Source organism: Furipterus horrens, unplaced genomic scaffold (genome assembly GCF_987537825.1).
Source record: "Furipterus horrens unplaced genomic scaffold, mFurHor1.1.pri manual_scaffold_4, whole genome shotgun sequence".
NCBI lineage: Eukaryota > Metazoa > Chordata > Mammalia > Chiroptera > Furipteridae > Furipterus > Furipterus horrens.
This window is the reverse complement of record NW_028327174.1, coordinates 113,665,470-113,686,859: the sequence shown is the minus strand read 5'-3', so window position 1 is coordinate 113,686,859 and position 21,390 is coordinate 113,665,470. Positions and strand designations below refer to the sequence as shown.

Here is a 21,390-nt window from a genome sequence, read left to right as displayed (position 1 = left end):
CAAAAACCGCAACACAACCTGTGACCCCCATTACCTGCTGCCCCAGATGCTGCACAAAGCAGTCAGTGTCTCTCTCCCATCCACAGGACCCCTACTGGACCCAATAGGGAAGGGCCGCATCTAATGACCTCACAGAGAAGGGTCATGTCTATTGGACCCCATGGGAAGGTCTGTGTCAACAGGACCCTATGGGGAGTCCCTCAGGCAAGGCACCCCCAGAGCAAAGTCCTCCCTGCATGCTGCCCTCAGCTACTTTTGTGTAGTGCTCATTCAAAGCGTAAAAGTCAACAACAAAGATAAAATAAAATAAAACCTATGCAGTACCAAAAATACCACCCCATGGGATAAGGGAGCAGGTGCCAGCTTCCACAGTAGCAATGGTTGCTATGGATACGGGGATCCAGTAAGCACAGGGGTAGGGATGGAGATGGGAGACAGGTGAGGGACAGGGGACAGAAATGGAGGAGGAAAGACAGATGTATAGACCAGAGATGGAGGGAGAGAGGCAGCAACAGAGGCAAGAGTGATAGAGAGCAGAGATTAAAGCAGAGATTGGGGAGGGGGACAGGAATGGGGGGCAGATATGGGGGGGAGGGGAACAGAGATGAGGAAGATGGCTGAAATGTGGGCAGATATGTATGTAGACGGTGGGGGAGGGGATAGATGGGGAAGGACACAGATTGGGGAGGGGACAAAGCAGTGACGGGGAAAGGGGACAAAGATGGGGGTGGGACAGAAAGGTGCTAGCCAGGGGCAACGGAGACTGTCAGTGGGAAAGAGAAGAGAAGGTGCCACCAAAGCAACCAGCCAGCCCTGGCCCTCATACTCCAGGCTCACCGGTAAAGCTGACCTGCAAATAAAGACTTTGAGGAAAGGGAGGTGCTGAACAATAACATTTGTACCAGGAAGAAGTAGAATCTCCCATAAACATGAATACCACTTCTGATTTGAGCACCATGGGTAGAACATTCTAATATTCCCTGACTCCTTTCAACTAAAACTGGCACCACCTGCAGGTTGGTTTATACTCAGCCTGTGGAGAGCAGAGGAACAGCACTCCAGTCCTGCTCACCCCTCCCCTGGGATACCACCAGAAAGGGCAATAGTACCTGAGGGAAGAGCCATGAGGATATAGGTCCCATCTTCTCACTCCCTGATATGGAGACCCCAGTCCTGGCAGGTGAGGTCCACTCAGACCCCAGCCCTAGCACACGTGTGGCTCTGTGATGGGTGGACAGGGCACATGTGCCCCTTCTCCCCTGACCCCCAGGGGCCAGGCCCAAGGCAGGAGCTTTTAGGACAGAACCCCGAGTCCTCCTGCACCCCAATCCAATCCAGCCACCTGTGCCAAGAGGTTCTGCCCAGGGTGCTCAGGCTTCTTTGAGGTTCTCCCCAGAGGCTTCCTTACCCCAGAAGCCACCCCTCCCAGGGGTCATGGGGTGTTCTTCATCACATGCACCCTTCAGAGGCCTCCTTTCCTTCTGCCATCCCTCGTAGAAATGAGAGCCAGAAGCCAGGAGGCTGCATGCATGGATGGGTCCTTGGGAGGGACCATGCCACCCTCTGGGCTGCTGCTCCTGGCACCTCCCACACAGCCATCAGGTCCCTGAATACTGTTTTCATATCATCCTCCAAGGGCCCTCAACAATCGCTGTACCCACTGACCAGTCAAGGGGGTGAATATATCCTCTGTGTGCCCTCAGGTAAGCCCCTCCTCTCCAGCATCTAATCCAGACAGCCCCCATACCCCAGCCAGCTGTCCCCAAAATCTGACCTGAAGGAGTGCCAACCCAGGGTGCCACCAATGGCTCCAGCCCTGTTCAAAGCAACTGTTGTCCATGAGTCCCCAACATTCCCTCCACAGGCAGCCACTCTCAGCCCTGGGCTGTGCTCTGGGAGACAGGCTGGCTTCCTGTTACTCCTGTAACAAGCCTCCATTGCAGCCCAAACAGCAGAAGAAGGTGGTGTCTCACAAGTGCAGCTGCCTCCTCCTAGGTCTTTGTGGGGAATTTGCCCCATGTTCAGCTTCTAGAGACCACCAAGTTCTTTGTCATCTTATGTCACTACATCACCCCAAGACCCTCCTGCCCCCTCTTATAAAAACCCAGGTGATGACACGAAGCCCACTCTGTAACCCAGGATCATCTTTCATGTCAAGGTTCTCAAGTCAACTGCATCTGTAAAGTCCCTCCAGTATATAAGCTGACTCATTCCCAGGCTGGGGCATGCGGCTGCAGGCATCCCCATCACCCAGCCTCCCACACTCCGACCACCCATCTGACTCTGGGCCTGGACATGACAGCTGCCCCTGCAGGCTCCCTGCCAACCTTCCCTGTGGCCAGACATGGCCAGGTTTCATGCCATATGTCAAAGCAGAGCTCCTATCTCTTCTATTTCGCTTTTTCCTTCTGTAAATAAAGAAAGAAGGCCCTAGCGGGCCATATATCATGCCCAGCTACTGCAGCCCTCTGCTGCTGCCCACCCAGGCCCCTTGTCAACTGGCCATGCATGCTTCCTCTCCTGACTGCCACACCTTCCCCTGGGCCACACCCTGACCACCAGCTGGTGTACCAGCCCCAGCTTCACACCCCCGCTGCTGAGTTCACAAAGCATGCTCAAACCTCCAGACAGCACCACCACCAGGCAAGCCCATCAGCATGCGCATCACCACCAGGGTTCTGAGCTCCAAGGGAACCAGCAAAAGCAGCTCAGGGTAGGGCAGGCTGACACCAGCAAGTGTAGCCTTCATGGACCCCAGGTCCCCATAGCCCAGGGCTGCAGCAGCACTCAATGAGAGAACACCAGCACTTGCCAGCAAGGGCCTCAGTGAGCTTTCAGGAAATCGTGTGGCTGTCATCACGACCATTAGTAATTATACTCAGAGTCAAAGGGCTCTCAACACCAGCTCAATTCAACCTCCACCAAACTGTACTTACCCTGCCCTGCCCGAGTATTTTCCTTCCCTCAAAGAGAAAACACAATACAAAACACCTTTTGTTTAAAGGCCATCAGCCATAGAATATCCGCCCCAGTTCCTGCCCTGTCCAAAAAGAAAGCTTTTGCTGCCTGGCAGGGCTCTGGCCCCACTGCCAGGACCCAAGGCCTCAAAGGGCTCATCATTCCCATGGAAGCAACCAGGGGGCAGGCAGGCCTATTCCCTAGCAAGCAAATCCAAGACAGAACACATGCCCACACAGGACAGCAAGGCCTCACAGGCGTCTTCACTGCACACACGGCTTGCACGTGCAGCAGCCAATAGGCAGGGAAGCCGGCTTTAGGCACCACTGCTGCCACACCCAGGCCACAGGAGCAAGACCACACAATGTGAATATGGCAGCCAACCAAGCCCAGCCTGGGCACTGACCCCTCTACTGTACTGTCAGGAGCCCTTGTCAAACTCTAGACCCCCTTGGTCCTCTGAGCCCCTCCAGGGCCAATGGTTTGTCCCAATCTGAGTCTGAAGGACGAGACCCTCCTGTGACCTCTGGCCCAGCCCAGCAACAGGCAGAAAGTTGGCAAGCTGACTCAAATCCACCTTGCCAGGTCTCAAAAGGGTTTTGCTCTGCTGGCAGACACAAATGGCCTGCCTCAAAAATGCATACGTAAACTGCTCCAGAAGCAGCCAGCAGGGCCAGAATGCTCTAGACTCACTATCTTGCTCCCTCCAGGAATAGAGCTGGCTTTTGTGTTTTATCATCACTGTTATCTTACATTTACAGAGGCTGACATACCACTTCAGGACAACCAGATGTGAGCCTAACACCAGCCAAACACCATACTGCCTGGGACCGTGAGGGGCAAGTGGGCAGCCAGGGCAGTGAGGGGCGATGGTCTGCCTCCTTGTCATCTGACACTTAGCCCCATGCAAGCTGCCACCACACCAACTCACTACAAGAGGGGCGCAGGAACACATAAACATCTCTAGGAAGGCAAGGGCAGGAGTCTCGTGTTGCGGAGGACCAGGGAAAGAGCAGTCCGGGACCCCTATGTCACCTCAGCCACACCTCCCCCTCAACCAGAGACATCAAAGTGAAAACTTCCCAAAAATCTGATAGTGGGTGGATAGAGGCAGACTTTGGAGGTCCACATGGTGGACAAGGGACCAACTGCTAATTGGTGCAGCCCGGGCTGAGTCCCAAAGAACACCCTGAGGTGTATGAGCAGCAGGAAAGGCTGAAACCTCACTGAGACCTCTGTGCAAGAAACTCTAGACTATCCATAGGACAGAAAGCAGCAGTGGTGCCTGAGGCTAGGGGTCAGGGGATGCTCTGCCTCGTGGCATGACTCCCAACAACTGACCCACCACCTAGGCTCCAGCAGTTTCACCTCCAAAACAATAAGGCAACGCACTTCTGTCCTTCAGTGTCTTATTTTTATAAAATACCATCTATCCATTTAAAAAAAAAAAAAAAACCTTTTTACTATTTCTTTCCATCTGCTTTTGCTTCATTTTATTTCTAGCTGACTGCTTTTAACGTGGTTTGCCACTTTCCCTCAATTCATCCTATCTTCTTTCTCTGAAGTATGCCCAGCTGAGTTTATTCACTTTCTGGCCCCCTTTTTAACCTTCTTTTCACAAACAGCAAGCACAATCATCTATGCAGACCTCTCCTCATGCATGTAGCATGCAAAATGCACATGGCCCTGTGGGTACCGAGGAATGCCATCCAGCAGACATTAATCTCACACTTGCAAAGGCAGCCAGCTGACAAAATAGGAGGAGCAGACAAGCCCCTTGAGGCCCCAAACCCAGGAGATACTGTCAGTGGGGTCAATGTGTCCACTGGCATCTAGATGCAGAGAATCCCACCCGTAGTCAGCCAGAGGACCACAGGAGCAGGGGCCCAGGACGCCCAAAGACTCAGGCCCCCCCACCCCCTCCCAGTGGACTCTGCCCAACTTTGCAAAATTCCAGATCACTCATGGCAGCACCCATGCACGAACAGAGAAACCACGAGGTTCTCTATCATCCTGTAATCAACCTAGAACCCTCAGCTGCCCAGTCTTCCCACCACAGATACCATAAGCCAGCTACTCTCCCCACATAGCACAGACCCTGCCCCTCCCCAGGGGACAAACCCTTTCCAGCATGAACAGTCCCTCCCCCAAATGGGGCTCCAGGTTCGGGTCTGCTCAGGTGCCCATGAGACCCACATGCCTTTGTCCAGAGTCTTCACCTGAACCCCACAAATGCCAACTCAGGCACCTATCATACAGAAGACCAACTCTGCTCAGTAATGTCTGGAAGCCTGACAGAAGACAGGCAGCCACCACCAAGGACAGCCTGTCTCCCAAGGATCCCCATGGTCCATGTGACAAGCCAAACCCCTACATCATGTCAGGGATCAAACCATTTCAAAGTAAACACTAGCATAGCTCACAAGCAGGTCATGGGTCTAGTGCACAGCCATGGCCAGACTGGGTGCTGCATGTCCCCAGGGCCCAAGAACATAGGGTCCCCTAGAATTGGCCCGCTCTGCCTGTGGCTCTGGCCACCCCGTTCCAAATCTCTGACCAGGAGCACAGAATGGTCCTTGATGCCCTGGGGAAGATGAAGAAAAGGTGCCCTCTTCCGAGGGTCTTTCAAAGAGGCAGGGGAGCCTCATGCTGATAACTGATGACCATGTAGTCCCATTAGGTCAGCCACTGGTATTGTATAAAAATGCTTCAGGATAACAGTTTTCCCAAAACCTAAGTAAAACCTAGGCTACTGCTGAACCCACCCTGAACTTACCCCACAGGGCACAGAAGAGGCTGGTGGGCTTCTGACCCCAAAGTGGGCTTACAACAAAGCTGGGGAAGGTGGGGCCACTGCATTACTTTGCAAGAATATCCAAGAACATAAAAGACAGACAAGAAGGAGCGGTACAAAAGGGAAAATTGCTTTGTCTCAGGAAGAAAATTTGGGGCCATTTTCTCGTTTTCAGGTTTCAGCATCTGTCACATCCATCATATTCCTAGGAACTTATGTAGCTGGAAACATCCCCCATGAAGTGGCCTCGCCATCCATCACTCACAACCTCTTCCATCCTCACAGGCCCCAATCACTGGAGGGGAATCAGGGCTGGCACATGGGGACTAGCCCTCTCCTCCCCCACCAAGCCCACTTCCAGGATGAACAGTGGCACCAAGTGGACATGAACCCCTTACACAGGGGTCCCCAACCCCTGAGCTGCAGACCAGTATTGGTCCGTGACCTGTTAGGAACCAGGCAATAAGCAAAGCTCACCTGAGCTCCGCCTCTGTCTTTCGCCCAATCCATCCACCCACCTGAGCTTCCCTCCCCCCCACAAAATCCATCCACAGCAGGCAAGCCAGCAAAGCTTACCTAAACTCTGCCTCCCCTCAACGCCACCCCCCCCCCCCCCGGTCTTCCACGAAACAGGTCCCTGGTGCCAAAAATGTTGGGGACCCCTGCCTTATAGGCAGCAAGATCTGAGGATGGCCTTCTGGAGGTCAGGGTCCCTCCTAACAGCAAGTCCCTCTGCAGGACCTCTTCTGCAGAAATCCATGCAGCTGGGTACCAGGGGCTTAGGAGTACAGCATCAGTGTTTCAACTTAAAATAGGCAGGACTAGTCTGTACAAGTGCTCTGGTTCAGGAAGGCAGGAGGCTGAGCAGCCATGAATCCCAGGAGGACAACATCTGCAATCCAGGCTCCTAGCAGCATGCCCAAGTGGCCCAGATCAGGTTCCAGTTCTGCCACTGACTGACCATTGGGAAGGGGACCAACATGATCAGACCTGTCTTTCCAAAAACCCTGGATGATCCCAACAGGATCATCCCCAGATGCTGAGGTTCCTGTCAACGACTGCGGTGGCTGCACCCTTCTTATCACCTAAGATGGACTTGCCTCAGCCAAGAGACCCTAGTCAGCAAGTGCCTGCAGGGGGCTGACCTGACTGGCATCTGTGATCCTAACCAGTACCACCCGCAGCACCCTTGCAGAACTCAGCCTAAGTGAGCTCAGGCAGGAAGGCCAGACAGTCCAGAACATGGTCCCTGTAGAAGAAAAAGGCAAAGCCACAAAAGGTTCAAAAATAATGATTAAAAAAGGTGGGGACTGTTCTAGATTAAAACTGACATGCACCACTCTTGACTGGGTCCTGGATCCAGATGGGAAACTGGGCTGAGCACCACTGGGAGCGCAGTCCACATCAGATGTGTGCATGACAGCATACAGTTAGTTTTAATTGTGACACAGCTGTGGTTTTGTGGGAAAACACCCTCATTCCTACAGGAGATGCTGCTGGAGTGTTCAGGGTGAGGTGTAAATGGGCAAGAATAAAGCATATGCAGAGAAAGAGATAAAGCAAATGTGGCAAAATGTTAAAAACTGGTAACACCTACTTTCCTAAGTTTTTCAAAATAAAAAGTTCATTCAGAAATGAAAACTGGATTGCTGGCAGAGGAGAAAGCTCCAATGAAGGAAGGGAAGAGGGTGGGGAAACTGGGCCACAGGATGGGAAGGGGATTCGCTCCACAGCCTAGAGATGGGAAGGACAGGCCAGGGGGGAGCAGTGGCCCCTGGAGGCACCGAGGCCTAGGCAGAGAAGGACCTTATGGAAAAATGGCACCAGGAAGACCTTGGGGGAGACAAGGTAACCAAAACATAGGCAGGCCACCCTACCCATAGCTACCACCCCTCCCTACCTACAAAACCCACTATGCCCAGCTCCAGGGAACAGACCATAACCTATCTGTGCCATCATGCCTTTCCCAGAGCCCCTTGCAATCCAATTCTAACCAGGGAGGCCAAAGAGGATTACAAGTAAACATTTTTTTTTCCTTTATAGATTAAAGTGTGGACACCTAAACCTAACCTCTACCTAACCATGCACTTACTTCCCGCTTTCAAAAGTGGTTGTGATTCCTGGAGCTGTGGCAGCCTGTCTGCTGCCCTAAGGCAATAAGACTAGGGACAAATCCAACATGGCTGAGAAGTAGAGACATATCTGTCCCTGCCAACACTGGGGCCCTCAACTGGCCATCTCAAAGTTTCAGTTTCTGGGGATGATCAAAGTTCTGCATTGCTTACTCATATTTGGCTTTTAGTTGAGTTTTATAGGCTCTGAGAAGTCCCAACAACAGCCATGCCTGCCTGACCCAGCACTCCTCAAGTTTTTCTGCAGCAACTCTGAACACATCTAAAAGATGGCAATCAAGGCGACAGGTCTGAGGCATGCTACCAGCTGTTGTTTTCCTCTATGAGCTTAAATATGACCCACCTCACCTGAGCCTCCTCATCTGTAAAGAGTTCCAAAAACGCTGAAGGTGGTTATGAGGACCTGATGAGCTCAGATCTCCCTCCCTGCCCTCCCCACCTATGTCCTGCCCACAGCCAGTTGATAGCTAGGCTTGGACCTCCCTGCCAAAGAGGTGCCCTTGAAGCCCAGCCAGAACTTGGGAGCACCAAGCCCCTCACCCAGCGCCCCCACTACCCAACCAGCTCCTCTACCCATGTGTCATGGCAGGGCTCATGGAACATCTTTCATTTCTGAAGCCCCTGTGGAGACCTCACTCCTCAACATTCTGAGACATACTCCGAGCTCATGAGATGGGCACGAGGGGAACCACTTTCCCACGCCCACCCAGCACCAAGACCCCCGGAAGCAGACACTCTAGAACCAAAAAGAATTTAAAAGCTATGACATCCTATGATTGTAGCTGTATTTATAAAAAAGACATGAGTGTAAACGAACTTCAAGGTAATACGCAAAAATAATAAGTTGTATTCACTTGGATTATGGGTAAATTTTTTTCATTTCTGTAAACTTTTTAGTGTAGCTGTTAGTTTTTTTTAATTAATAGATTATTTTTCAGAGAAGTTTTAGGTTTATGCAAAGATTGAGCAGAAAATAGTTGCCATGAATTCCCTCAAACACACATCCAGCCTCCCCTATTATTAACATCTTGCATTAATGTGGTACATTTGTTAAAACTGATGTGCCAATACTGATAATTATTATTAACTTAATTCTATAGGTTACATTATGGTTCACCTTTGGTGCTGTATATTCTATGGGTTTTGACTATGTAAGTACATGTATCCACCATTATTTTATCATACGGAGTACTTTCAGTGCCCCGCAACCTCTAACAACCACTGATCTTTTTACTATCTCTATAGTTTTGCCTTTTCTAAAATGTCATAGTATGTAGCCTTTTCATTGGCTTCTTTCTCTTAGCAATATGCATTTAACATTCACCCATGTCTTTTTGTGGTTTGATAGCTTTTTTAAAATCACCAGAATAGTATTTCATTGTCTAGATGTACCAGTCTGTTTAACCATTCACCTACTGCAGGACATCTTGGTTGCTTCCAGGTTTTGGCAATTGTGAATAAAGTTGCTATAAATATCCGTGTGCAGGTTTTTGTGTGAACTTAAATTTGAAAGTCCTTTGGATAAATGCCAAGGAACACAACTGCTGGACTGTTTGGTGTTTATTTTTTATTTTTATTTTTTTAATATGCTTTATTGATTATGCTGTTACAGTTGCCCCAATTTATTTTCCCTTTGTTCCCCTCCACCTAGTGACACCCTTCCCTCCAGTTGCCCGCCCCCCTTAGTCCATGCCCACTGGTTGTGCATATAGTTCTTCTCAACATCTCCCTGTCTACTCCACTCCCTCCTACTATGCTTAATTCCTGTACCATCTCCCTCCCTTTTCCCTCTTCCTGCTGACCTCCCCCCAATATGTTCCCCATACCTAGAATTCTTATCCCACACTCGTTGCCTACTTGGTTTGCCTTTGTTTCGATTCCCTAGCTCCTGCTGTTGGTTGTTGTGATAGTTTTCATTTTAATGTTCATAGTTTTGATCCTCTTTCTCCCTAAACAAATCCCTTTAACATTTCATATAACAGTGATTTGGATCTAATGAACTCCTTCAGTTTTACTTTGTCCTGGAAGCACTTTCTCTGCCCTTCTATCCTGAATGACAGCTTCGCTGGGTAGTAATCGTGGTTGTAGGTTTTTGATTTTCATTACTTTGAATATTTCTTGCCAGTCCCTTCTTGCCTGCAGTTTCTTTTGAGAAATCAGCTGATAGTCTAATTGGGACGCCTCTGTATGTAATTCTTGTCTTCTCTCTTGCTGCTTTTAAGATTCTCTCTCTATCCTTTTGACATTTTGATTATGTTTGGTGTGGTTCTCCCTGGGTCCAGTTTTTTTGGAGCTCTCTGTGCTTCCTGGACCTGTAAGTCTATTTCCTTCCCCAAGTTAGGGAAGTTCTGCTTCATTATTTTTCCACGTAATTTTTCAATTCCTAGTTCTTCTTCTTCACCTTCTGGCAACCCTATGATTCAGATGTTGCCCTGCTTATAGCTGTCCCATAGGTTTCTGGGTCTCTCCTCATTTTCCTCACTTTTCGTTTCCTCTTTCTACACTGGTTGACTGTTCATTCCCTATGTTTGATCCCTGGTTTTCTTGCCCTCACCACTAGTTTCATATGTGTTTTTGTTCATTTCAGCAGGACTAGCCTTCATTCCTTACACATCTTGTTTAAGATCTGCTGTCAGGTCTGTAAGCATTCGTGTAACCAAAGCTCTGAACTGTGCCTCAGAAAGATTTCCTGTCTGCTGAGCCATTAGATTAGATATTTGCTGTCTGGTCAGCTGTGTCACCAGGATTTGTATCATGATCTGTGCCATTCTGACAGTTTTGTGTTTACCTTTGCTCCTGGGCGGGGGGGCTGTCACACCTCCTATGCTATAGGGGGCAGAGCCCCGTGCACTCATCATTACCTGGTGACCCTTCTTACCACACTGTAGCATTTTGTGTGGGGGCAGGGGTCCAAGATGGATTCCTGCCGTTCACTCTCCACTGAGAGACTGGGAGCATCCTCCTCTGTCCCCACCCCCTCCAACCTTCACAGTCCAAGGCAATGGGGGTCTGCTTTCCCCAGCTTTGGAATTGCGAGCTGATGGGTTTGGTCTGCAGCCAGGGGTGCTCCCCAGACGCTTCTCGCCTCCCGTTAAATACAGGTCTCTCTGTTTACCACTGTCCCACTGCCGCCACCACAGCCACCGCCACCAGCACAGCTTGACCTCTCCACCCTGGCTTCGCCCCTCCTACCCATCTGGACGAGCATCACTTCTTTATAACGTCATACATTGGACTTCCATGTAGCTTTATTTTCTGGAACTTCTGGTTATTTTTGGTTTTGTGGTAGTTGTATTCCTTCTTAGTTGTGGAGGGAGGCAGAGCGTGTCAGTCTAGGCCTCCATCTTGGCTGGAAGTCTGGTGTTTGTTTTATTATATACAACAAAAAAACAAACAACAAAAAAAAAACACTTCCAAGTTGCCTTCCAAAGTTGCTGCACCATTTTGTATTCCCAACAGCAACAAGAGTTCCTGTGACACCACATCCTCCTCAGCATTGGCTGTTGTCAAGTGTTTCAGATGTTTACCATTCTAATAAGTGTGTAGTGGTATCTTATTGTTTTCTTAATTTGCATTTCTCTGATGATATATGATGTGGAGCACTGTTTGTTTGCCATCTGAATATTCTTTAATAAGGTGTCTGTTAAGGTCTTTGGCCCATCTCACAATCAAATTGTGTTTTCTTATTATTGAACTTTTAAGAGTTCTTTGTACATCAGGTATGTGTTTGGCAAGATTTTCTCCCAGTCTGTGTTTTGTCTTTGCATTCTCCTTTATTGCCTTACAGAGCATAACATTTTCATTTTAATAAAGTTCAACTTACAGTTTTTCTTTCACACATCTTGGTGTTGTATTTAAAAAGTCATCTCCACACCCCAGGTCACCTAGGTTTTCTCCTATGTTATCTTCTAAGAGTTTTATAAGTTTTGAATTTTACAGTCAGGTATGTAATCTATTACAAGTTAACTTTTGTGAAGGAAGTAAGTTCTGCATTCCAACTGTTCCAGCACCATTTGTTAAAAATAACCATCTTTCTCCACTATACTGCCTTTACTCCTTTGTCAAAGGACAGTTGACTATATTACATGGGTCTGTTTCTGGGTTCTCTAGTATGTTCTAGTGATCTCTTTGTTCTCTCACCAATGAACACTGTCTTTTAATCTCTTTCCTTTTACTCTTTTCCATAAAAATTAATATATTATTAAAAAGCTGACATAAATTAGATGTAGTAATCAAGTCTTCTAGGTAATCTTAGAATTTAACCCTCCCAGGAAAAGAGACAGATTTGAAAATTCTTTGAAACAGGAAAATCTGCAGCTGACCCTCAGGTTGCTAACCTCAGTTGAGCTGTGCTTCTGTTCTGAACTGATCTCTCTACCCAACACACAGTTCCTAGGTTGTCTATGACCAGAGGCAGATCCTAACTGGCTTCTTTGAGATTCCATTTGCTGCAGTCACACAACCTTGCCTTATCTGCAGCTAGAAGGATTGGGCTAGGTGTCAGCTTGCCTGCACGGAGATCCCGCACCACCCAGGGAGCTTTCTTCTGCCTGCAGGTAGGCCTCCCTACTTCTGTAAGTTAAGCTTGCTCTCCACTTCAATCTCTGCTTCTTAAAACTGTTTACTTGAGGTGGAGTGGGCATGGCATGAGAAAAGCTTCACTGTGAGTGTATGCTCTGTGCTCAATGCCAGACACACTTCTCAACAGTCTCCATGGCTCCCTGAAGGCTAGCTAACACTATACTCGATGCACAGAAGGGTAAACTGAGGCTCACAAAAGCAGGTACCTTCACATGGCCTCCCTGCTTGGAAGCTGTGGGGCTGAGGTATGAATACAGCAGGCCTCCTGCTGCTGGGATGATGTTTGTGTGCCTTGCTGCAAGGCTCCTGAACACCCCTTACAACCACCGCAGGCAGATGCTGGCACTCACCTCACCACTCGGCCAGGGTGGATCACAAAGAAGATCCAGGCAGGTGGCCCAAACCTCTGCTGGACCAGGTCAAGTTTTCTTCTACCAAAGCAGTGATCTAGAGCTCTGTCTCTTCACTTTGGGCACCATCTAGCTCTGGTCTCAAGCTGGTCCAAGCCACAGGCCCCAAGAGATGCCCACAGTCCCACAGAAGGCTGCTAGTCTTCAGCTGTTATGCAAGGTCAGTGGCAAGCTCACCAGTACACAACTGCAGGACAGGCTCTCCCCACACAAGTCCCCCTGCCCCCTTCCCTGCAGGCTTCTCAGAAACTCCCATACATGAGGTGGTCCTGCTCACTGCAGTATCTTGGATGGAACCAGAGCACACACCCAACAAATCCTAAGTCAATGAACCACAGCAGCCTGCACTGTTGAGCTCTGGACATGAGACCTGGCATCCAGAACTTTCTGGAACATCTGCTCCCTCTCCACCTCTTGGCAATTCTTTTTCTCACCACCATCATGTTCTGGCCCAAAACCTACCAGCAAAGCTCACCCACCTCAGAGTAAGCCCCTTACCCACCACCTAGAAATGGCACAGGGGTGGGAAGAAGCCCACTAGCCCTCGCAGGGAGTAAGACTGTCTGGGCCTAAGTCACTCAATGATTTAGCCCTGATTCAGGTTCAGTTGGTGACCCACACATCGGGGCCTCCGAGGATGCCCAGAGAGGCACACCCTCAGCTTCAGGAGCAAGGTCAGCATGGCCACATAGAGCAAGCCTCTAGGTGCGTCATCCACATCCAAGGCATAGACAGGTGAATAGGACACAGACATCGGGCTGGGGCAAGCAGGTTGGGAACACAGTACCTCTGTGACCACATTCAAGGGGACACCAGCAGGTCACACATTATCAGGTCTGTGGTCCCTACATCCAAAAGCCCCTCCACAGCCTGGCACCCAGGCCATTACAACCCCCATGGGAGCCCAGCTGCCTCCAGGCATCACAGAAAAGCAGGATGGCTTCACGACAGCACTTGGGAGATCCAGGGCCTGAGTGGTGGGGCTCAGCCCCCAGAGTACCCTGAAAGGACCCTACAGTGCTTGAGTGGAGGGTCAAGGACTAACACTCTCCATGAGGTAGAAGGATCCCCATGCTGGACACCACCATGGGAAACAAAGGTTCCAGGTGGAATCCCTGCAGGAGGTAGTGCCTAGCCATGCAACAGCAGCTCATAGCAGCCTTCTGTGGGGAGGACGCAGCACAGAGGGCTAAGACCCTGAAGGCTAGGGCCAGTGACAGGAGGGGCAGCTGGCCAAGGTACTTCTTGGGATAGGGAAGACGGTCCAAGGGAGGGTGGAATCCTTTCATGTAAAGCTCCCTGTGCTGAAGGCAACACTCCAAGTGACCTGTCCTCCACTGGGAGGGAGCCCTGACACCCAGGAGTCCTGGGGCGCCCCAGAGTGGAAGAACATCTCCACATGGTAAACACCTCCTCAGGCACAAAGCCAGTATGCCCTCTATCATGCTCTCCCAATGCACAGTGGTCTCAGAGGCCTAACGTGGCAGCCTACCCTCCATACTCATCTCCAATCCTAAGTGGACTGCCACACCAGGCTGGGGCCTCCTCCAATGATGCTGCAATATGCCATCTATGTCCTCACTGGTGGTCTTGGGTGGGGCATCTGCAACAAGAAAGTGGGGGAAACAGCAGCCTCCTGCTCAGTGAGGAGGAGGCTGAACACACAGCAGGTTCTTGGCTGTCCTAAGCTGGTCCCTCCCAGCCCTCTCAAGCAGAAGGCAGCTGACCCCAAAAGCTGAACACTGACCAAAGGCAAACGTTAAACGTAACCTCTTATTGGGGGAGATACAGGGATGGTTTCCCTACTGACTTAGGGTTCCCAGTAACCCCTGGTTAAGGAATGTCACCAAATGGGAAGCCATCTCCAGTCTTTCCACCACCACCCAAAGTCCAGGATAAACAACCCTTGGACAGCAGCAGGCTCCACCTCTGTGAGCTCTGCTCAGGGATCTGGAGGCAGAACCACTTGCCTTGCCTTAAAGGAAATGGGAGGTAACAACCTCCTCCTTTAAAGGTCACAGCACCTGCAATGCCTCAGCCAGATTACCGGGGTTCTGCTGCTTAAGTCTAACCCAGATCCTGCCTGCAGCAGCAACCCCACTCCTGTCCTCCCCCTGCATAGGCATACCACAGGGTAGCTTGTACTGCTATGCTTGGTCCTCGGCAAGAGCAAAAAGGTGGGGAGGTATGGTTACTTTCCAGAAGCAAAAATCCTCTTTTCCTCCCGATCTTCCCTCTCCAGATCTTCTCTCCCCTCTACATTTTCATGCAGTAGTGATGTCCGCTCACTCCTATGCCATCCCCAATATACCCCAGACCACTGTTCAGCAGGGCTGTGAAGGACAGGAATTACCAGTTTTCTTAAAGGACTCCCTGGGATGCCTACATTTCTATGGCAGAAAAGGGGTGACCTCTGGAGTTCTTTGTCTCACAAGAAAGGCTGAGGACAGGTCAGCACACCAAATTAGCCCAGTTCTCTCTCTCTCTCTCACACACACACACACACACACACACACACACACAAATATTCACATGCACATTCCCAGCTGGAACCTGGAGGATAGATCAACCAAATTCTTTTTTTGAGTCAAAAAGGCAGGCCACCTGCAGCATGGCCAGCGGCCCTGTCAAGTCTGGAAGGCCCAGCTAACTTTACAGGGCGCTGGGGTAGTCTTACACCCTTGAGGCCAGTCCCATGCTGAGCAGCTGCACCCCCCCACCACCACCACCACCAAGACAGAGGGCCAGTAAACACCCACTGTTACAAACATGGCCCAGGGCAGCTCCAGTTACAGTTTATATAATCTTCCAGGGTTGGGGCTGACACAGCCAACATGAGGGCAAGGTTATGAAAAATGCATGCCCAGAGCCTTTGCATTAAAAAAAAAAAAGCCACCCACTTTCATTTAGCATGACTTGGTTTTAAGACCTCATGCACAGACTTTGTGAATAAATGGGCTTTGGGAGCTGCAAGAGGTTACAGCACTTTCAGGGCCCACCAGGACCCACCAGAGCCTACCAGGCCCCACCTTAAACAGGCCCAGGGTCAGAAGAAGCCCCTTAGAAACCCCAGGCGAGGGCACCTACACCCTGCAAAACTTGGGAAGGTGCTCATTTAAAAGCAGTTCAGAATTCCCTAACCCAAGACACAGGGCCCTGCAGCCTTCACATTGCTTCTGCAAAGACACCAGAATCCATACAACCTGCGTCTACACAGCCCTGGAATCAGGAATCAAGGAGCGACACTGATAAACACACCCTCCAAGTGCCCACTCTCCAGCATGGCCACATTGTGCCACACTTGGGTGCCACAGAGCAGGAGATTCCACCATCATCACCCAATCTGCATCACACAGGGCTTCCCCTCACCCGCCCCCGACACGACCGGCCACCCGCACATACGGTGACACATCGCTGCCCAACGGCTGCTTAAGGCCAGGTAGGACACGCACAGGAAGAAGGATATGGGCGAGGACATACTCACCCCCACCCCCACCTGCAGCCAGCGCACCCTTCACCTGCAGCCAGCGCACCCCTCACCTGCAGCTCGCACCAGGCCACCTCCACCCAGGTCTCCGTGTCCAGCCCCTTGTACACTGTCTTGAAGGAGCCACGGCCCAGCTCTATGTCGAACTTAAGGAAGCGGCCGTCCAGGGAGGTGGCCACGGCCTTGAGGTCATCCTCATCGTCCTCCTCCTCCTCGGGCTCGTCCCGGCGTGCGCGCCCGGGCTCCGGCCTTGCTTCCTTCCTCGCTGCCACCGCCTCCTCTCGGAGCCCGCCGTCCGGGGTGGGTGCCGGCACCGGGTCCAGGCCTGGTTCCGACGCACCCGCGAGCTCTGAGCCAGGGTCGCTGGGGGCACCCGGCGGTGTATCGAACGCGGCGGACGCTGGGGCGGCGGGGCGGTTGCGGGCGCGCTCGGCTATGAGGCGGCGGGTCTTGCAGAGCAGCAGCACCCGGCGCTGCAGCGGCTGCGGGGGCTGCGCGCCCGGCGCCTCGGCAGCCTCCAGGCCTATCGGTTCCTCCTGGTCCGACTCCACCACGCTGCGCCGCAGGAAGCGCTGTGGCCCGGGCCGCGCCGCCCGCGTCCGCGGAACCGCCAATGACTCCGCCATGCCCGCGGGCCCCGCGCCGCGCCCGGCCTCCATCAGCGCTCCGGTGGCGTCTAGGCGGCCGCCATCGTGGTCCATCTCTGCCGGCAAGGACACACAGGCCCGCGTGAGCTCGGGCCCCGCCGCACCTGTCCCGGTTGTGGGATGAGACAGCGCCGCCGCAGCGCCCACGCCCCGCCCTCCCGGCCCGCCCCGGCCACGGAGGGGCCTTCTGGGCTTTCCCTGGGGAAGGGGCTGCATACGTGACCGGGAGACCCGGGTTGGGAGGAGGAGGCCGTGCCCTGCTCAGCCCAGCCCTGCTTAGCTGGGCTGTCCCTAGGGGGCCGGGGCGGGCTGCAGAAGGGACCAGGTTGGGGGAGGGAGGAACAGGCCAGGCGGCGGCTCCACAAAGGACGCGGCCCGGTGCGCAGGAGGGGCGCATGAGGAGGGGGCTGCGGAGGCGCGCCGCGCACACAAAGGAAGCGGGCGGGGGTGCTCAGCACTCACAAGGGGAGCGGGCGCCATCCACGCCCGCGGCCTAGGGACCAGGGCGGGCTAGGGCGCGTTTCGGGCCAGGAAACGCGATCCGGGCCGGGGTCGCTCTTCCGATCGGGTTGTGACGTCCTCCCTTGGGCTGCTAGCTTCGGGACAGCGGTCCCACGCGCTCCCACGGCACCGCGCCTCTGCGTCCTGCACCGGCTCAGACCCTGCGCGCTAGAAGGGCGGAGCTTGTGCTGCCGGCCCCAGGCTCGTGCGGCGGGGCGGAGCCTGGCACGCCCACCTGACCTAATGCTCGCTGGGCAACCTGCGGGTCCACTTTTGCGGCCGGTCCAGATCTCTGTCCGGTCTCCACAACAGCGCAGGCCCTTGGTGTCCCTCAGCTCCCACTCCAGGCTGCACTCCTGGCCTCTGAGACTCTTTGGACTGCTTCGCAGGGCTGCTGGCTGCAGAGGGCCCCATGTGCCCCGAAGAAGAGGCACAGGCTTTCTGCCTCACCTAGCACAGCAGGTGTGCCAGAGCTTTGGCCCCGTGGCAGGGCAGAATGGCCAGGCTAGAAGTCCATGGTCCAGGACCAGTGGTTGTTTGCCCTCAAGAAGTCCTCAGGAATGTGAGAAACGCTCACAATAAAAACTGGGACACAGGACTTGAGCAGTAAAGCGAGGAATTTATTCACGGGTCTGCAGAGCCCAGTGCACCCTCAGCCAGGAGAATGTGCACACCAAGTATACAAAGATGGCTGGTTTTATAGTCTTAGCCTCCCCACCCTAAAGCTTCCCCGCCCTGAAATTGCCCTGAAAGTGATTAGCTTCCTGCCCTGAACTGATTAGCTTCCCGGCCCTAACTTGATTAGCTTCCCAACCCCTCTCCTTCTTCCCTGTTTCTCCATTACTGGTTACTCCAGAATTACGATCTAACTCGATCATCTAAATGCCCCTATTGTGATTTGTAGATATGCTAATACTGTCAACTCCCTTCTCAGAGATCCTCTAATTACATTTGCCCTTGAGACCCTTTAATTACATTTGCCCTTTGTTACTAATGACTTTCTACTGTTTTGGGAGTCACTATGTCCTTGTTTCTTACAGGAAGAAACCTAAGTCTCACCACGACCCCAACAGGGGCTAAGCCTGGTTGAACAGTGGAGTGCCCTTCTCTCACTTCACCAGGATCCATCAGGACCTCACCACCTCACCAGGAGGGCAAGTTCTGTAACACCATTTTTATTTTTCAGTTAAGCAAACCAAGACCTCGGAGGCAAAAATTATCTGCCCTAAATCCCAGAGCTCCTAAAACAGGCTAAACTAGCATGTGGGTGGACAGGGGAAGGAGAGACTTGCAGAGGCCCCTTGGGCCAGTGTTCTTCCTCACCCACCTCTATTAAATGGCACCTCCTCCTTTTTCCAAATCTCCGCCTCCCTCCTCTGGACTCCCTCAGGAATGCTCTTCTCTTGGGCATCTTGAGCCTTATTGCAGGGAAATCGCTTACAGCAAAGGCTACAGTACTAGTTTCCCAGCCCTACTCCATAAAAGGCTCTGAGCACACACGTCTCACCCTGTCCTCTCTAAGCCTGTGATATGTAGTCATTGGCCCACTTCCAGAGCAGGAAACGGAGGCAAGAGGAGGCAACTGGCCCAGGGCAAATAACAGGCTGTTCTCATGTTGGTCCCATACCCTGGCATGGCACACTGTCAAGCACACAGAAACTTTCAGACAACATAGTATGCCTGTGGGCTGCTGGACCTGGAGCCCTTGGCACAAAGGAACTCAAGTGACATCATATCCTCACAATTAGAGTGGAGTAGGGGGTGTCAAGCTGACTTACCAGAGCAGTAGGACCTTCTGAGATCCTGCAGGGTGCTAATGGGTGCTGAAGCCAGCAGAGACTAACTCATGAAGGCTGGCATCTCTTTTCTAACATCTGGCAAAGCTGAGAGAATTTACACCATGGAAATGGGCAGATGCCACAGATCAGGACACCCCTCCTTCCATCCTCAGAGTGTAGGGGCAGCAAACATTCTCTGTAAAAGGTCGCAGAGATTTGCTAAATATGTAAGTATGTAGGGGCTTCAGATATTCTTTGTAAGAAGTAGCAAGGACTTGCTAAAAAGCCTTGGAAAAAGGAATGTAGCAATTAATAATATACAAGGTAAAAGCACCTCAGCCTCTATTTGCTTGTGTCCTGTTTATACAAGCCAAAAGCACCTCAGCCTCTATTTGCTTCCATTTGCTTGCTTGTGTCTTGTTTATACATTTGTGAAAGTGATACTTTATGGAATAGCCCTTCGAAGATAAATTGCTTCACAAAGAATTTGTCCCTGGCTGGAGAGCTATGCTGCCTCCGGAGATAACCTTATAGCCTTGAGAATTTCTGTTCCTGTTACTGCCAAGACATTCCTGCAGTCCTTCCCAGCCTCCTCTTCCTAAGACTGTTTCCCACCAAAGAAGAAACAAAGGGGGCCTCACCAGTATATAACCCAGTGTTTAGACTCCATTGTAGATTGGAGCATGTTAGAGACCAGCTCAGGGTCTGCCCAACTCCTGGCCATTATTAAAATCCCTTGCTTACTTTATACACTGCTTCAGAGTGTTCAATCTCACCTATGTAGCCGTAACAAGAGAGCCCTAGTTCCAAAGAGTGCTGGTACTGGGCTGGGCATTTGGTACACACCTATGAAATGCAGACTGCAGTCCTCACATCCACTTGTGGGACAGGCATCAAAGTCAGAGTCCACATGAGGAAGGGACAAGAGCAGACAAGAGTTCTACCAGCCTGAGGACACCCTTCGATATGGGGATCTGAGGGAATCCTCCTCCAAGAATGGGCCTTCCAGACAGAGGTGGGGTGGGTGAAGATCTTACTGTCTTTCCTGTAGAGACTAGAGATCCCAACCTTACCCTGCCATTTGCATGGCTTTGGGCGAGTCCCACCCTTGCCAAGCCTCAATATACCCCACTGAAGAACCAGCCTGACCATCCTAGTTTGTCCCCCTTGAAAGACTACTAATTTCTCCAAAATTCAGTAAGTCTTCCAGGGCGCCATGAGTTCCAAGCCTGTGACAGGCATGTCCAAGCCTGTCCAGGGAAAAACTAAGAAGGGGTGGAATTATGCATGTTCCAGACAGATGCATTCAAGTCTGGCCTCCTTTCTGTTCTCAAAGGGCCACACAGGTGGCATATGGACATTCTGCCTGCCTCATGATGGAGAAGATGGCTGGTCGTTCACATTACTGCTTTCGGGCCACTGCCCACCCACAGCTGGCAGATGTGAGTAGTATGGCAGCAGTATTCCCACACATCACAGGGGCAGATCAGGACCTGGAAGAGCAGGGAGAACCTGCCCTGACTGAATGCTACATAAACTCTCAGCCCATAGGCATGGTTTCAAGCACCCTGCTTACATGCCTCTCGTGACAGAGAGCTTACTTCCCCTGTTGACCCATGATTATTGAGTCCACAGCTAAGCAGCTGGTAGGGAGGTCACAGTCTTCTTTGCAAGGAACTTTGAGCTGGGCTCTGATGAGGTCTTGGAATCTAAGAAGGGGAGGTTGAAGCATCCTTGGACAGACTTTGGGACCAGAATTTTGCCAGGATCACTGTGTGTCCTTAGCCAACTTACTTGACATCACTGAACCTCCATCTCCCTGGCTCTGATGGGGAGAACAAGCACTGCCTGCCTGCTTTACTGGTTGTCTTAAGGATGGCATGAGCCAAACCTGCAGAAGACACTGCAAACTGCTTACCCCAGGATGGTGATGGCAGCACCTCCTCTCTGCTGCCTGGAACAACCAGCCATCTCAGTGGCTGTCAGGCCAAGTCGGTTGATTATTACCATGTCACAGATGGGTACACTGAGGCCCAGCCCAAAGACTTTTCAACTTGAAGTAGCTTGTTCAAGGCCACAGAGCTAGTCACAGTGCCCCTTCC

The 21,390-nt window shown here is 51.7% G+C and overlaps 1 protein-coding gene across 12 annotated transcripts in view; it reads right to left on the bottom strand.

Annotated features, from left to right (window-relative positions):
• Positions 1-17,666, bottom strand: part of WNK2 (WNK lysine deficient protein kinase 2) — a 153,862-nt gene extending 136,196 nt beyond the window's left edge. For all 12 annotated transcript variants that reach the window (XM_090273953.1, XM_090273954.1, XM_090273955.1 and 9 more), the window contains exons 1-2: positions 17,472-17,666; positions 16,416-17,065 (exon numbers count right to left, since the gene is read on the bottom strand). In XM_090273953.1, the coding sequence (XP_090130079.1) occupies positions 16,416-17,063 (648 nt within the window). In that variant the 5' untranslated portion in view covers positions 17,064-17,065; positions 17,472-17,666. The remainder of the gene's footprint in view (positions 1-16,415; positions 17,066-17,471) is intronic.
• Between the last annotated feature and the right edge of the window lie 3,724 nt (positions 17,667-21,390).